Source organism: Carassius auratus, chromosome 6, assembly GCF_003368295.1.
Source record: "Carassius auratus strain Wakin chromosome 6, ASM336829v1, whole genome shotgun sequence".
Lineage (NCBI taxonomy): Eukaryota > Metazoa > Chordata > Actinopteri > Cypriniformes > Cyprinidae > Carassius > Carassius auratus.
Genome location: NC_039248.1, coordinates 19,413,057 through 19,430,842, shown reverse-complemented (window position 1 = coordinate 19,430,842; position 17,786 = coordinate 19,413,057). Strand labels below are relative to the sequence as shown.

The 17,786-nt window shown below is 37.2% G+C and overlaps 1 protein-coding gene across 4 annotated transcripts in view; it reads left to right on the top strand.

Moving 5' to 3' along the window:
* Nucleotides 1-17,786, top strand: part of pde4ba (phosphodiesterase 4B, cAMP-specific a) — a 142,705-nt gene that overhangs the window by 104,707 nt on the left and 20,212 nt on the right. For all 4 annotated transcript variants that reach the window (XM_026264850.1, XM_026264856.1, XM_026264873.1 and 1 more), the window contains 3 exons: nucleotides 760-796; nucleotides 886-956; nucleotides 2,464-2,513. In XM_026264850.1, coding sequence (XP_026120635.1) covers nucleotides 760-796; nucleotides 886-956; nucleotides 2,464-2,513 — 158 coding nt within the window. The remainder of the gene's footprint in view (nucleotides 1-759; nucleotides 797-885; nucleotides 957-2,463; nucleotides 2,514-17,786) is intronic.

The following is a 17,786-nucleotide window of genomic DNA, read 5'->3' as shown; positions in this document are numbered from 1 at the left end:
GTTTGGATCGTGCACTATAAAGTCTATGTTAAAAAACATGAGTGACAGTTAAGGGGTTTTAATATGCCTCTTTTTTTCATCAACGCTAGTATTTCTGTTTCCAAACGTTTCTGCGGGGTAAAGGTGGAGGCGGGGCTGATTAGTGGAGTTGATTTATGCGCTGCTGCTCATGGCAGTGACATTAGCATGCCAGAAACTATCTCAGTCAAGGCCTTATTTCCCAGGCCTTCTGGCAGTTACTGGCTGGAATTATATAAGAATGCATTTTCCGAAGTCTTAGATGCCAAATATCTGTTGAACCCTGAGGAATGTGTTGAATTGCTCCCGTTCCCATGTGTTGAATTAACCCAGTTTTTTGGTGGCATTTAGGGTCCTGAAACGGAAGGGAGTCTAATGAGCGAGGTAGTATTACTGACTAAAAACTAGATGTTTACCATGAAAAAATGCTGGACGGGAATGTAGCCAAATTTTGCTTAAACAATTCATAGCTATTTGGTTATTGGTTACATTTCCAGTAGTCTGCATAAGTAAGTGATGTCAGGCAGAGAAGGAAAGTCATTTCAGAAAAAGAGCCGGTCTTCTTGTTTGGGATAACATTTGCCATTGAATCATTCACAATAAGACCAAGAACAGCTTTAAAAAAATAAATAAATAAGTAAATAGGATCAATTTTGTTTTCATGTTGACTTGAAATTATAGCGTAGGCTTTGTTTGAGTGTCAGTCGCTTAAGATGGTAATGTATTCTCACTTGATTACAGGCATGGGGATGACTTGATCGTCACACCTTTTGCTCAGGTAAACACGTCGGTGTCATGTTTCTTTAAGGATAACGTTTCAAATGGACGTGTGCGTGGTTTCGCCTCACAGTTTTTGTCTTTTTCTAGGTTCTAGCAAGCCTTCGAAGTGTCAGGAACAACTTTACGGTCTTGACCAACGTTCAGTGCACATCTAACAAGTGAGTATTATTGTAAACAGAAGCTGTATCTTCATCTAAACTTAACAAAATAGACGATTCAAATAAACTTAATTCTAACTTTTTGTCTTAAAAAAATAGCAGATTTTTAAAGGATTGTTTCTGTGGTCAAAAAAAAATAATAATTATGTTTAATCTGTTGATGACAGAAATGTTTACAATATATTTGACTTGCCCAATAGTAAAAAAACGAAATGTGCATGCTGTAATTGACTTGTTTGTGGGGCAAGGTGTTGTATTGGAATACAAATTAATAATTGAAATATGTATTACAAATAACACCACAAAATGTTATACGTGTTTACATGAGACTTAGAATCTCTTACCAGCCTGAAGAATAAAATCGCTTTACCTGTTGAAAGTTAAATCCAAACTTCTATCACTTTTGACAATACAAAGCTACTAAACCTTGTCACTTTCACATGATATCTGTAATGAAACCAGAGAGGAATATGATTTAACTACCCACAAAACACTGTTTACATGGACCAAACTCCACCAACAGGGATGATGTCAGTAGCCCGGACTAAATAAAAGCTTGAAACAGCATTCTTAATGTGGCCAAAATGCCATTTTACTCTTAAGCTCAAATAACACACCTTATTGTATGAAATAATTAATATGTTCTTCACATCTCTTTATTTTTAAGCTTTATAAAATGTAAAAAAAAAAAAAAAAAAAATTAAAGCTTCATAAAATGTAGTAATATTACTGTTCTTAATTTATTAAAAATAGTTATATATATATATTTATTTATAGACATTTTAATTATTTTATTTTTTACAGTCCACTCTGTTGTTTGTAAGACCAACCACAAGAGGGCAGTCTTTCCAATCATTTGTTTTGTGTACTCGGCCACCCATGCACACTGACATTTCACTAGAGCCATTTTCCACTTAACATGTCACCAGTTTTCAAGATTACAAATCCCCGCCAAAAATCACTTGCCTTTGGAGAAGATTTCCACATGCCCCTAAATTCCATTTTTCCACCTGAGCGATGTGTTTACTTGGTGTTATTCATGGAAGAACTATTTTGCCCTTTCAAATAACCATGGATCTACGTCAGGGCAATTATACCGCACTGTTAGAGGCTTTTGTTGGGCTCTTCGCTAGTCTGTCCAAGGGCAACCCAGTTCAGATGAGTTTGCAGGGAAATTCTACGGATGTATGTATGGAAACGAGGATACACCCTGTGATATCATAATGATACGTCTGTATTATAGAGGAGTGTCACATCAAATCCATGATTCACTTTAAAAAAAAATTATTGCAAAATGCACAGGCCTGAATAGAGCTTCTTTCATTCTTTAATGTGGAAATCTGCTCTTTGCTTTGACATTATGCATCCTGTTACAGAGATGACACAGAGGAATGGAACACAGAAGTGTTTGAATTTTAGGGGTTTTCTGCTTGTGTCATAATTGTTTGTTGTATTTATTTATTTATTTATCAGATTTTCAGTAATTGTTCAACATTTCCTCTCGCAGGAGGTCCCCTGTGTCCAACCAGTCCCCCATCACAAGAGTTTGCCTACCTGGTAAGACCTATAACGCTAAAAAAGTATTAAAAATGAGGTCCAAAAGTTGTAGAGCACTAGTGAAAATCCTTGTATTTTTCAGAATTTTTTAATTACAAATTCAATTCACAGCTGAAAATTTGCTGAAAATGTATCCTCAGACCATCCGAGATGTAGATCAGTTTGTTTCTTTATCGGAACACATTTGAAGAAATGTAGCATTACATCACTTGCTCACCATTGCATCCTCTGCAGTGAATGGGTGCCGTCAGAATGAGAGTTCAAACATCTTATAATATAATCCGCAAATAAGCCACATGATTCCAGTCCATCAAGTAAATTCAGTGCTTCAAACAGTACTTCAAACTGTTGCTGTGATCTAAAATACTAGTCCTTTATCCCTAATATTGCTTTTTTCTGTGAAAAAAAGTTGTATTATCTGATTTAGGAGGGAAATATGCACAGATCAAGCTCTGTGTATCTGAATTTTGATGTGACAGGACAAGTTGGAATGGACTTTTTTTTTTTTTTTTTACTGAAGGAAGTGTTATTATTGACTATGGACTGGGAAAAAAGTTTAAAGGTAAAACACTTTAATGATGCATTTGTTTCTGGTGAACATGCATCTTTTCGCTTCACAAGATGCGTATTAATTATTACTGATGTTTTCATTAGCTACACAAATGGTTTTATACATGTTTACACAGCGACTGAATGCTAAATTCCATTTTGTGGTGAGCTATTCCTTTAAGGATGAAGCGAGTGCAGAATTTCAAATACTGACTGTCGATTGCAATTCTTAAGATTTCTTATTAAATGTTTTATCCTAAACGTGTGGGTAAAACATGTAAAATCCTAGATATTTAGTATTTACTCTTTGGATTAAAGGCATTTGCCATGCTTTTAAAATAACTCCATCTTAAAGATCATGCGTTTGTGTATGTGTGCCTGTAAACATGTTTTGTTATGCTGTGTTTAACTATATTTTTAATGAAAGAGAGACATCATGCTCTGTTAGTGCCCATGCCGTTGCCCTCTTGTATCCCTCATCATCACTCATCTCCATCGCAGCTTCTGCTGATTAGCCCGGCAGTGTTGAAATGTTTAGTAGACTCACGTACACACACATTCAAGCACGGTGCCCATATCAGTGGCTGTTTTGTCTAGTCGCACAGAACTATAGGAAAAGGCCATGGCTGCTACGTGTTGGTCTCTCACATGCATGCACACCTGCCAAATACAATAACGCAACAGACAAACAGGCCTGCCTCAGCAGAAGGCTTAGTATAACGGGTGGGAAAATTCCTCATAGTTCACTCTCTGCCCTTGAGGATGGCTCCCAGTGTGATATCGGAGAACACGCCAGACAGAGATTTCAGAAGAACTGTAATCTATGCTAACTAAACAGAACAAGGCCGTTCACTGGAGCCTCCATTATACAGCCCAGACTGTTTTCTTAGAAATGTCAAGAAAACCTTGGCGGAGTGAGGTCGTTTCTGAAGAATACTATGAGAGAGATTGTTCACATTTAGAGGAGGAATAGAAGAAAGAGGCTAAATGCAATCTTCAGTAGGTTTTGTTTAATGCGAAGCTAGAAGATTATGTATTTGACTGTATTGTTGTGACACAAACTTATGTATCTGATCATAACTCAAAAGCTAAGACAGAAAAATTAGCTTGGACAAAATATTCTTAAATCAAGATGCATTTACTTGCGAGGCAAAATGGCATTAGAAATAAAGTCTTGTTTTCTGAAATATTAAGTGACGTTATGCTTAAAACAATAACAAATATCTGCCTGTAGAGTAAGAAACAAAACGTATGTTGCCTTTTGTATCAAGTTTTTGAATTAAGCATATTTTTCTTATACCGTTGATGATGAAAAACACAAAGAAATAATTTTTCAATGTTACATTTTTTCAAAAAAGTATTAAGAGGTAGAGAAACAATGGGCTAATTTGTAACTTGCACGTTGAGCTTTGGCACTCACTTGGAGGAGACAGGTTCGAATCTGGCCCACTTCCTGATCACATTTTCTCTCCTAAAAGAGAAAAGACTTTCTTTCCTTCTCTCTACTATCTGTATAAATACAAAATAGCAAAGGCCCCCAAATAAAACATGCGTAGGAACTTCAGAATGGACTCTGGGGGGAAATTTGTTTGAAAAGCATATGGAAAAGTTTGTACAAAGACTATAGATTGCTGGTACAGTATCTGACCTGTACAGTCTGGTTTGGTGGTTGTAATTAGGATGCTGTATTTACAATCAATATGTGTCTAGGAAAGATGGAAAAATCGAATAGAGTGGAAGAGAAATGATATAATATAGTGTCTTTGTGTGTGTGTGTGTGTGTGTGTGTGTGTGTGTGTGTGTGTTTATGTTCTTGTTTCAGGGGGAAAAAGTATAAAGGGCACAGGAGGTCAGCTCCATGCAACACTGAGTTGTTTCAGTAAAACCCACTTGCAATGTTAGTAATCAGGCCAAACAGCATTAAGTCTGGCCTACGGCAAAAGGGACTGGGTCTTCAGTGCATAATGTGGAAGAAATGTGTAAAGTGCCATTATACTGAAGCAAAGAGCCTGAGAAATGCAGTCAGTAGGAGTTCCTGTCAGGTGCGGTGGGTTGTGATTGACGTCAATCAGCTTGCATGTGGCTTTGTTGACTTCCTCTTAGACCAGGTGGACTGAAATTCACTTCCTGATGCTCTTCAGGCTTGATCGGTCTCTGATTAGTGCTTGCTATTATGCAGCGAGTTGAGTGAAACATCATACTTACTTAGCACTTAGTAATTTGTAAGTTTCATAATGTTTAGTAAATTGAAAAAAATTATGTGTTTGTTATGCAGAGTTCATGCATAAACATAAATGGCACATTTTTGTACAGGTTTTGCAAAGCTTCTTAAAGCTTTTATGCATCTGATAAATTATATAGTATGCTGCTGTATTAGGATATATTACAACAGTATTCAATAAAATTACAAGTGCCTGTGTGTTAATGTACTGTAAATTTTTCTAGGTCTAATCTCCTTTTAAGGAAAAAAAAAGACTTCTGTCATTGTTTTATTTTCAGATTAGTCCCTATATTTCTATTTAGAAAAAAACCCTGCCACTGCTAAAGCATAGACACCTTCTCTTTTCCAAAATCTAGTGTGCTGCCTACAGAGGCAATATTTCAAGGGATCAAAAGTGCTTATGCTGTGAAGGTTGTTCTAAATTATGCTTCCTTCATAAACACCTTTTTTAGCCAAATGCAAAGGCAGCATGATGTCATTTGAGCAGTTAAGGCAATCTTAAAATGCATTGCCATAAACAACATTAAAAAAAACTTGATTCAGTACCAAAAAGCAGTGAACAAATATAGCAAGCAAAAGTGCTGTGAATGTTTTTGTTCATCAGCTGACAAAAATTGCTCTGAAAGTGATTCCCAAAAATGACATTCTTTAGTTGTGTTGGTGTTGACTTTCCTATTCTCATAGAATTAAAACAATTAGCAATAGTTTATAGTTAACTATTTATCATCCTTGGTGTGAATGGGCCTTTAGCGTAGCAATATGCTAATGTCACACTCCATTGAAATTAACAGCAAGTCTGGCTTTTGTGGCTCCAAGTTGCTTCCTGTGTAAAAAGTTCCAAATTACAATTACTGTTAGAGGCTTTTCACACTTAGTGTGTTTTATCATTCCTCTGCCCTTCTTCTATTGTAAACATGTAGTAGATAAATGTTCATACCTCGTATCTTATCTCTCATCTCATACATGACACCCTGCTGTAAAAATGTGGCATTTATTTAAAAATATTTTAAACTTACAGGAACTCCACTCCAAACACATTTTTTTTGTGTGTGTAAACCAGTTAGAGTGTAGCGAGGCATTTCACCAAATATTGGAACAGAGAAAGTATCTATGTTTTTGCAACGACAAGGCTGCTTTTATTTATTTAAGTTTTTTTTAAATGCAGATAGAGGGACTTATCTTAAAGAAAACATTGAAAATAATCTCCATTCACAATGTAACCCCCCAATGCATGCAGATCTGTAGTGATGTAACCATAATCGAGACAATGAGACGGAGCCACTGACTTACTGCCTGCACCTAAACTGCCTCCTGTGTGTCACACAAACAGGGTCATTGGGCAGGAAGTGGAGCGCAGATTTTTCCTGTTTTTCCCATACCGCTGGAATCCTCCGGAACCCAGGAGGTGTTTTTCAGTGTGCGAGTGTTAATTCCTCGCATACACAGGTCGTGAGATGAACTTGTCTGTGGCTTAATGACCAAATGGGGAAAATAGGATGTAGACTGACAAATCCCATTGTCTGCTCTTTCAACACACACTGATGTGGACACACGCGTGCTCATAATGTCAGCTGGAATCAGGTGCCTTGTGGTTTGTTACACTGTATATACAGTACAATGTGCTGAGAGTTGAAAATTAATTGTGCATTGCTGTTTGCTTCGGCGGAATGAGTTTTTCCACATTGTATTTGTATGTGTAGGGTTCATTTATCCGATATTTTGTGGTGTATGAGGAATTAGTTGTGATGGCCAGAATTTCCAGAACTCTCCGTCTCTGGCAATGTTTTCAGTGTTTTTGTGAGCTCAGGAAAGTCACAGGAGGACAGCAGACATGTTATCCAGAGTATTTACAAAGAAGACAGATTAGCCCTGGAGTTAATCTTATGGCCTGTGCGAGATACGTTTAAGAGAAGCATACAATAGCAGTAATTGTTTGACTATAGTTTACTTTATGAGATTAAATCACGAATGACATCTCCGCACGTACGTATTTCTATATACAGAAAACATCAACATTTACATGTATGATGGTTGCATCACCTCAGGCAGAATCAGTAGAAGGGTTCATGACACTTTGTTAGTATCATTGTTTCGCAAACTAAGGGAATGTATTACGCTTGCTCTTGGTGCTCAAGGACTTTCTGATAAAACGTGTACTTGTTAAAAAGCATAATTCTAGGTGTGGAATCACACAGTGAACTTGTAGCATTTGCACCATACAGGAGCCTGTAAACGTACTTGCCTACAAAGATTCATATTTTATTAATACACAACATCATTTAAAATTAAATACACTTTATATTAAGTGGCCTTAACTTACATAAAATACAGTAAGTGCAACATATTTATTGTGTTCCTATTGTATTGCAAAAGACTTTTGCTGCTATTGAGGTGGGAGACAGGGAAGGTTTGAGACAGGTTTGATGGTTTGGGTAGGTTTAAGGAACGGCTCAACGGTTTTATTAGAAATGTAATTAGAAATTAATTACAGATGTAATTACACACATCATCATTTTTTTTAAATATAAGTGCAATGTAAAAACGTGCTGTATGCACACAATAGGTGCATTGTACCAAATGATTAACTTTAATGTAGGCGCATAGTATTTTTAATTTTTTTTTTTTTTTATTTTAAACATTTATTAATCCACCCATGACATCATACAACATTTAAGCATATTAAGTACTTTGAAGATTTCGTGAATACAGTAATGTATGAAACAAAGCACACGTGCAACACTTTTACTGGGACTTTTATGAAGTTTTCGGATGATGGAGAATGTTTCGTGACTCTTGTAAGATGCCAGCCTAATAAAAGATAAACTGGGGATAATGCGCGAATGAACTTCACTGTTGTTTCCATATCACATCCTGCCTGCCTGTGCATTCACACGCATACAGTTATAAGGGAAGCTTACCGTTACCTCTGTAAAACATAAATATGTCTGCGAGATTAAAGAGATGTGGAACCGTTACAACAGAAAAGTGCTGTCTGCAGCACGTAGAAGAAGCCACATGACTGACAGCTGTAATGTGTTCACAGAGTACCTAGAGAAGGTCAGTGCAACGTTCTTATCAGCTGGCTGGCCTAGTGTGGGTTTGAGCTGGCTGACCTTCCCCTCCTGAGTCAAAAATAAGCTCTTTAAAACATCTGAGTGCAATGAAATGGCATGTTATTAAACGTCGCTTTTATTTATTAAAGGACAAACAGTCCACCCAAGCTTGTTAATAGAAAATGATTTAAGAAGTCTTTACTTGACTTCAAAGTTTCTTATCTGTCATAACCTGACAAAAGTAATTCTGTTTGTTTGCCTAGCCGTTTTGGAATCCGCGACTTTCCCAGCAGCCAGATCCACCCAAACATGGTGCCAGGAAGCTCTGGTCAAGGGCACCTTGGCCAGCGTGCAATTCATTTTCATCTGAAATGTTACCAGTGTGCGATTCACCCTGAAAGAGCTACCAAACAAAGTCGCCATGGAGATCATTTCCTGCCATTGCTGTATTACAGTATCTACTACATGAGCTAGATATAGTGACACTTCTAGTCACAGGACTAGTCAGGGTGCACAGTTTTAGGCTTTCTGTGTTTGTTTGTGCTAGACTTGCCGAGCAGTCAATCTTATGTCCAGTAACTATCCATTTCCTTTCCCCCATGGGAAATTCTTTCTTTTCCATTATGCTCTTTTCTGTCACTTTCAGTAATGGTTGTCTAGATCTATATTTAGGTTGAATTCTTCATTGAACTGTCACCGTTTCAGAACCAGTTACTCATATCACTCAAAATGTCAATGTGTGTGTGTTTTTTTTTTTTAATCTATTTATATTAACATATGTGTGTATTTTTATTCTCAGCTTATTTTTATTGTCTGTGTGTTGTTGTTGTCCCTGAGTACTGGAAGCTTGTGACACTAAAACAAATTCCTTGTATGTGTAAGCATCCAGGGCAATACAACTCTTTCTGATGTCTTCTGATGTCTGATGTTTTTTAGACTGCATTGTTACTTTGAATAATATTTTTTTCCCTAAAAAGTGATCTTGTTTTTCATTTTGTAGTAGGTCCCCCAGTTGCTGTGTACATTGTAGTCAACCTGTCCTCCAACCAATATGCTTGTATTGGTCGTTTGTCCAAATCCCTGAAATACGACCCATCAGAGTGTATACTACAATTGCGCCCCTAACGGCAAAAGGTTGTTTTCATATTAATGTTTTGTACTCTTTTATTTGCACTCTGATTTGCATTTCGTGTAGCTCAGTCGGAGATTATTGCATTATACCTTGATATGTAATCATGCTATCGTGGGTTCGATCCCAGGTAACGGATGTGCACGAAAATGTAGGCTATATGCTCAATAAATCATAATTTAGCATGATTTCTGTGAGGGTTAGGTTTAGGGGTGGGGTTAGGAGTGGTCATTCGAACGAATAAGCCACCTAGTAAAATATGTAGGAAATACTGTGAGATCGGTGTAAAACGCCCACACATTGCATTTAAATAAACGTGCGTTTTGATTGGTAATGACGTTATACGTCAATTCATGACAGACGCAACGTGACACTGTCATTATTTTTACGCCGCTGGGGGCGCTTAACTTTAAAATGTAAATATAGGTCGTAATAAATGCTTGCACAAACGACCTATATGGTCATTTTTTTGTTGGAGGACAGGCTCATTGTAGTAGTGTATAATGCACCGTATCATGAACACAAGCATTATTTTATTTTATTTTTATTTTATTTGTGTGTCTAAATGAATATCAAGATGAACGATTATCAGTGTGAAAAACTCATTCACAATGCAGAATAAACTATATTACAATAATGTATTTCTCACTGTAACAGTCCTTTCTCCATCTAGCTGATGCTTGATGACATGCTCATTCACCTAGGTATTGCTTCCTGTTTTTCCAAAAATCAGCAACTCTCATAAAAATGGATGGTTTCTGGCAGTTTTTCTCACTCCAGGTCACTGTCAGTGTGAACAGAATTCAGATGTGCTGAGGGAGAAGTGCCCTGCGAATGCTTTCCGGGAAAACCCTTGAAGTTCTCGCCTGAGTGCTCATTCAAGTATTGAATATGTGTGCAGGTTGTTCACGTGCCTTACGTCCAAGCTTAAACCAAAACTCAAGCTTTGATCCGTGATGCTTACGTCACTAGCAACCTATTCACGCTGAACCTGAATCAGCTTCATTTTCTGCGTTTTTATAATAAAGTGGAAGAGATCAGAGTTTGGCTCATCTAAATCTGATTTTGCGTCAGAGCTTGAGGAATGGCTTGCTTGTTTGGGCTTAATGGTTTAGGTTAGGATTGACCGGGTGAAATGTGATCTCAGATCAAAATGTTGTGGGTAGCATTCCCTGTGAAGTTATTTCCTCAGCAGGGGGTTTGTTGGCTAATGATTTTAGTATAACGGCTTTAGCTTAGAAAAAAACCAAAACACTCAAACTCCCCATCTGGTATTATCTGGCAGTGCTGTTTTTGAAGGTTGTTTTCACTGGATGTCACAATGGGGGTCTTTATAGTGATCCACCCAAGGGAGCGACATCCTGCGTCAGTGTCATCGTCACGGCTGTTGGGGTCATGCTTCAGAATGGCACGAGAGGTAATGCCTCACGTGTAAAAACCAAACCGCAGGTTCAGTTTGCGCATGCTGGAAATATTGTGAATTCGAATGGGACTTTGGAAACCGAGCGGCCACAAATGTTTTGGCTAATTTCCTCTGTTAGCTGGAGGCATGAGCTCAGATTTCCCTTCCACATTAACAGAAATTTTACGGGAGTATATTATTAATTCTTTTTTTCTCCATTGATGTGCCAGCGCTACATGAATAAAGTCCAGCTCACAGCTAGATGGAAGACAAGAGCACCCAGGGTGTAAGGTCTCTCTGAGAGGCGAAGATTATGTAAAGCTCCAAACAATGAGCTTTGTATTTCCACTCGCTTCCTCATTTACCACAGGAAAGGCCATAAGAAAACATTTTAGAATTTTGAGCAGGGAGAAAGACAGGACTCTTCCTGTTTGTTCAGCACGGATATGCAAAAACATGCATACCTGGTCAGTTCTGTTGTTTTGCATCCCTATTTCCATAAAAAAGATGCAGGATTAGAATATGCGTCATTACTTACGTGTTTGTGCATGATATTTGTTTAGTTGGAGCATGCAATATTGCTTGGCCTGCAATGGGCTCCAAACATCGGAGATCAAGTTGAAGATTTTTATTTATTATTATTATTATTGTTATTATTAGCAGCATGGCAGTACACATTTATAAACATCTGTAGTCCCTGGACATAATCTTGAATGTAATATAAATCTTAAAATAACATAAGATTTCGAGAATTAAAAAAAGAAAAACTGAAAGAAATACATTTATTTACAGAAATTAAATTAAGTAAAGGTCACAAATCAACTTAGTTTGTGCAAAAATGAAATGAATTGAAATAAACAAAATTAGACAATTAAAAAAAAGGTGTAAGTGACGTTTGGATCAAACGGTATAAATCACTGAACCTACCAAAACTCTTGGAGGAACTACAAACTTAGTAGTAGAAACCTCTTTTTTGAAAACAACATGGTACCTCTGGTCAAATCATTTCCATTCATCATCTACCTCAGGCTCGGGTGCCATAGCAACCGCTCTAGCAACAGCCCACCCAAACAGGCAGGGTCTGGCAATAAAGTGGGAAAACGTCAACAGAATGAAAGCCTTTGAGGCTGGAAGACCATGATGGGTCAGTGATATTTAAGTACACCACATCCTTACCCAGTAAGGGCCTTGTAATGTAGCTGTAGAGTCTAAAGACGTTTCTCCTGGGCCTTTGTGTGCGTGACTTATGTGTCTACGTGACCGTGTCTCCATTTGTCTTCAGTATTTCGCCACTAGCTGACTTAACTGATATGTCCAAGTGTGTTTGTGTGAAATGTGTACATGTCATCGCAGCCCCACTGCCTGACTGATGTCTAGAGTGTGTGTTGATTCTGTGTGCGAATGTGTGGAATGCCACACTCTCTTCCCAAAGCCCCTGGTCCACAGTTGGGTGCCAAACTGGCTTCAGATCCCTGCCCTGCACTGTGTTTATACACACAAGACCCCTAGAGACGGCGTGACATCATCAATAATATTTTCAAACACCTCTGGTCTCCAGCAAGGGGAGTGTCTTTTTGCACAAAGGGGATTGTTGGAGTTATCGGAGGGTGGATTGTAATACGCAAAGTGCGTCAGGCACATCTACGTTATGTACTGATGCAGCATTTAGCCCATCTGATATCCAGACAGATGGCACTACTTTTTGGGGGGGTTGCTTAAAGCAGCTGAATTCAATCTGAACCCCACATTGTCCAACTATGTAATAATTATGGTATGAACGATAAGACCAAACCTCTTACCATAGTCTAAAGACAGGTGTTTTCGAATGCCAATATAAATGTTATATACACTACATGATTGACGTCACCTTGGACTATACCGATGTTCGTACTGAAGGACTAACATTGGTCTGTTGAGACACAGGGCTCCTAAACTGTTTTGCTGAGATATTGCAGTGCCAGCACAAACCCTCTTTCTCTCCAAGCAATATTACATAACTCACCGTTATCTATCAATTTTTGCCTAATCAAATTTATTATACTTTTATAGAAGTATCAGGAATGTTCTTCACCAAGTGCATGACATTTACATAATTTCTTAGTATATGTATGTACGATGTGTTTACAATCTAAATAGTCTGCAATGTCTAGTGAACAGATATTACAATGTTCTAGCATGCAAATATGAATTTGCATGAAATGTTCTTGTGGTTTGTGTTAGTACCTAGAGATAACCATTGGTTAGCAGCACTTTTCTTTTAGGGAATGATAAACACATTCTCATGGCTAACTCTTTTTTTCTGTCATAATCTAAAAAAAGTGATTCTGTTTGCTTAGCCATTTCACAATCCACAGCTTTTCCAGCAGCCAGATCCACTCAAACTTACTGTTTGTTCATGAGATTGGGTTAGAAATGACTATTAAACAGGGATTTCCTATATTTTGGCGGCCTTTCTAGGAGTTTGATTTATAGAACATTGTAGGTCTTAATGGGATAGTTCACTCAAAATTGGAACATTCTGTCATTAATTACTCACCCTCATGTCATTCCAAACCCATAAGACCTTTGTTCAGCTTCGGAACACAAATTAAGATATTTTTGGTGAGATCCAAGAGCTTTCTGACCCTCTGCAGACAACAATGCAACTGACACATTCATTCATGGCCCTGAAAAGGTAGTAAGAACATTATTAATATAGCCATATGATATCAGTGGTTCAACCTTAATTTTTTTTAAGCTGCGAGTATGCTTTTGTAACACTTTACTTAAAGTGAAAAAAAAAAGGGTTATTATATGTTGTAATGCATTATAATTATTCATAATATGCGTTGTTATAACCAAATTTAAAATGCATAGTATAACTATTAATTGATAAGTGTTATAATGTATTAACTGGTTACAATTATTCATTAAATTTTGTGTACTGCATTACCAGGCATAATTAATGCCGTAAAACGTATTTTTATAATGTATTATACATAAAGGCTTAAAGTAAAGTTTTTGTGTGCAAAGAAAACAAAAATAACTTAATTTGATATCTGCTGAGAACCTGCATGCGCTGCGTCTTGTTTACAAGCAGAGGAATGCACGTGCATGCATCGTGGTACTCTTGTGAAAGGAAGTGGAAACTGAGCCGGAAGAGAAGAAATTGAATGAAGTTGTTATTTTTTTTATTTTTTTTGCATAACAAAAAGTATTCTCTTGCTTCATAAATTGAAGGTTGAACCACTGATGTCACATGGACTATTTTAATGATCTCCTTAATACCTTTCTGGGCCTTGAACACGGTAGTTGTGTTGCTGTCTATGCAGAATCAGAAAGCTCTTGGATTTCATCAAAAATATCTTAATTATGCTGAACCTTGGCATCTGTTACCAGCTCTGATCTGCTGTTTCCGGTGTTAGCAAGAGTCTGTTTGTGAGTACAACAGTGTTTTAAAAATGACTTTACACTTCCTAATATGTTAAAATCAGTGGTGCAGGAATTCAAGTCGCTTTAACAATATCTCGCTTTCATTTTGTTGCTGGAATTGTAAAGAATTCAGAGCTCTTTGTTGACTCTTTTTTCTCAATGACTTTAGTGTCTCCACAAGCTCAAGCAGAGTTAATCATTCCAATAGGAGCAAGAGGTCTGTCTCGAAAACACTGCTATCTTTACTCACAGGGATTAAGGGCCATAGCTGGAAAAGCAGAGATATTATAGGTCAGTAAATCTGTCAAGTGTTGGAGTCAGCTACAAAGAGTCATTTCTTTTGCTGTCAGTCTGTAGACCTAACGCTTTCAAATCTTAAAGCAAAAAGTGTTAAGTCCCAGTCAGGAATTAGCAACTTAATTACACAAAGCACTACCTCTTTTCTTTATATATGAACAAGCTTTGTCCAGCCAACAGTGTTGATAAATCTATTAGCAAATGAGTACATTTTAAGATGAGTGGTATTCAATGAGAAGAACAGATGTCAGCTGAAACTGTCGTCTGAGAGTAGTCTGTCTCGGGTTTTAGCACTGGCTCAGCTGTTGTGCAGCTTTTGAAAGCTGGGAGCATGCACCCTGCTAACTATTTGAGTTATGCCATTGACGTCAGCACAGCCATAAAGCAGACAAACTGCCCTTCCCCAATGAACAACCCTGCCAAATGGCCTGCATGTCTTCAAATAAGCTCAAAGAGAAATAAAGAGAGAGAGAGAGAGAGTTAGCAGTAGATGCTTTTGTTTGGGTGTTTTAATCAGATTTAAATCTTCTATGGACAGCTGGGAAAAACAGTCTCCAGTTATTTAAGAGAACTGTGACAAAAATGACTTCAGTGGCTCAAAGTTTTATTTCCTTCTCAGAATATGGAAAATGAGGAAATAAATCACAAATAAAAACATGTGTGAGTCACCTTATTGGAAGTTGTTTATGCCAATTCACGTGAACTGACAGGTTTGTTGGTTAGAATTTAATCAGAGAGGCTTGTTAATGCTCATTCTGGCACGTGTGTACTTTCTTTTTTTTGAGAAACATTCTCATAATGCTTCACATTAGACAACACACTATTATACTAGACTGACTGCTCACAACTTTTAATTAAAGGGTTAGTTCAACCAAAATTAATTTTACTCACCCCCATATTTAAACAGTGTAATGTTATGTGTGGTGTGAAAAACAAAGGATATATTCCATGCAACAAAATCAGTGGTGATAGCTCCAAAAAATAAATATATGATTTATTCAACACACAATGTTCCATCTGTTTTAGTTACTGTACATGATTTGTCCATTCATTTGCAAATTTTTATGCAAAAATACGTGAACAGATGTACATTTTTTAACAAATCTCAGGTAAAAATCTAACACTTTGTATTCACTGCCATTACTTTGGCCCGCTAATGGTCATAGATATGGCAGATGAGTTGCATGACTGAAACAGATGAATACTTTAAGTCTTCCTGAGTAATTTATAGAAAATAATCTTTTATATCTTTCAAAACTTATTTACAGGTGCCTTTTTCACATTTAGTGTATGAAGACTGGTCCCATGATATGCCTGAACCAATGCCATTTGGCTCTGAAGGTGGAATTTTTTAATTACCCATTCTCTTTTGTTGTATGAAAACAAGTTTGGCATTCTGCCCAACATCTCATTTCATGTATGATAAAAAAGGGTTGGAAGAAGCTGATGGCGTGTCAAAAAATGATAATTTTTGGATTAACTATCCATTTAATGATCTCTATTAAGTTGTTGTTGTTGTTGGGAAACTTTAACTTTCACGAAGAGATAATTGAAGAAATTCAACTAATCTTAAAAGATGCTTTGTGCATATTAATGTACATGTAAAAAAAACATGTTTAAATAGCTAAACATTAAGTTTTGCTTTCTTTAGCAGTGGTATGATTGTCTGGCATTTTTGCATTATGGGAAATCACAGGTGAATGAGCTGGGATGCTGTAGACATGCTGATCGTAAATCTTTTCTCCCGTGTGCACCTAACACATCCTGTCTATCCTGTTTCCTTAAAAGGGAAAGAAAATCCATAGTGATGGAACAGTGGAGAGCATGATGGCTGCAGGTTTGTTTTATTACAGTGTATGCTGTAAAATTGTTTTTGGCTTTTAGTTAACCCAACTCCCCTCTGCCACCCTTTATTCCACCCTAGTTCTTTTATATTCATATGGATTTGTTTATTGAACACAGATGAAGTTACATGTGGATTGAAATGTTGGGCGAACTCCAAATGGCATTTTCCCCTCTTGAAGGGCACTCCTACCCTCAGGGTTAGACAGTATTTGAGTTTTTTTTTTTTATTGTACAAGAATCTTACACACATCTCTAAACATATTTTTTTTTAACCTGTAAATGAAAAAAACCTATAGTGTCAATGACATAGTCACAAATATGCACACACAGTATACTATGAGACAGTAACGCTCTGACCTTGTGGGTAGAACATCATAATGTTTACTTCCAAATGGATTTCACCCATTATTTGGCTTCGATCCCCAAATCTTTAAAACTCCAGCTGGTATCTATTAAAACATCCATTGTGAATTTCTTCGAGTATTGCACATCATCATATGCAGCTGACCCCAGATTCCCTCAGGAATCTCCGTTGGCTGTTCCAGTAATGGTAAGAGCGAAAGAAAAACCAAAATTGACAAAAGTTTGAATTAATTGCGTTATGCTGGCTTCCTAGTCTATGGTAATGGGGTTGGAATGGGTCAGCGAGTTACTGACAACAGCCCTATTGAGGTCTGTCAATACTCTAGACTTTGGTGGCAGGGTTCAAGCCAGGTGAAAGGACAAAGCCTTCCCTGTGTGTGTATGTTCTCTTTAACCACCCAGGACCACGTGAATACAAGTTTGTATGTTGTGTGGTCGCTTACCCCACGTACCCCTCACTGAACTGACTATTGACTCATGAAATGCTGCTCATCAATTCTGAATTTAATGGAACAAATCTGGAAACTTCCAAAAAGCCAATGTCAACAGAGTCATCTCGTTCGGTTTCGGTGTTTGTACATAAAGTGAACATACAGTTTGCTGCATTTGGATAGACAGTGAAATGTAAAGTAATAACACACTGACAATATCTAAAAAGGTTTGTAAACCATTTGACACAAAAAGAGACTTAAACATCTTTGACTGGTGTCGGATGAAACGTTAACATGTTTTATTCATTTTTGCTTAGTTATTATAAATACAATAAAATCAGCCAGTCAGTTTCTATGAATTCAATTCGAAAATTCAAAAGCAAAAAAAATGAAAAAAGCTCTGTTGTCTTTTGCTAATAATGTAACAATGTGAAAAGCACAGCTCACACAAAAGTCAGTTTCAAAACAAGGTTAACATGGTATGACCTGTTGTAAAACCTTTGTAATCTTTTATTCTTGATCGTGTGGATTCCTATTAAAAAATGCTGAGCAATGCCAAATGTGACTGCATC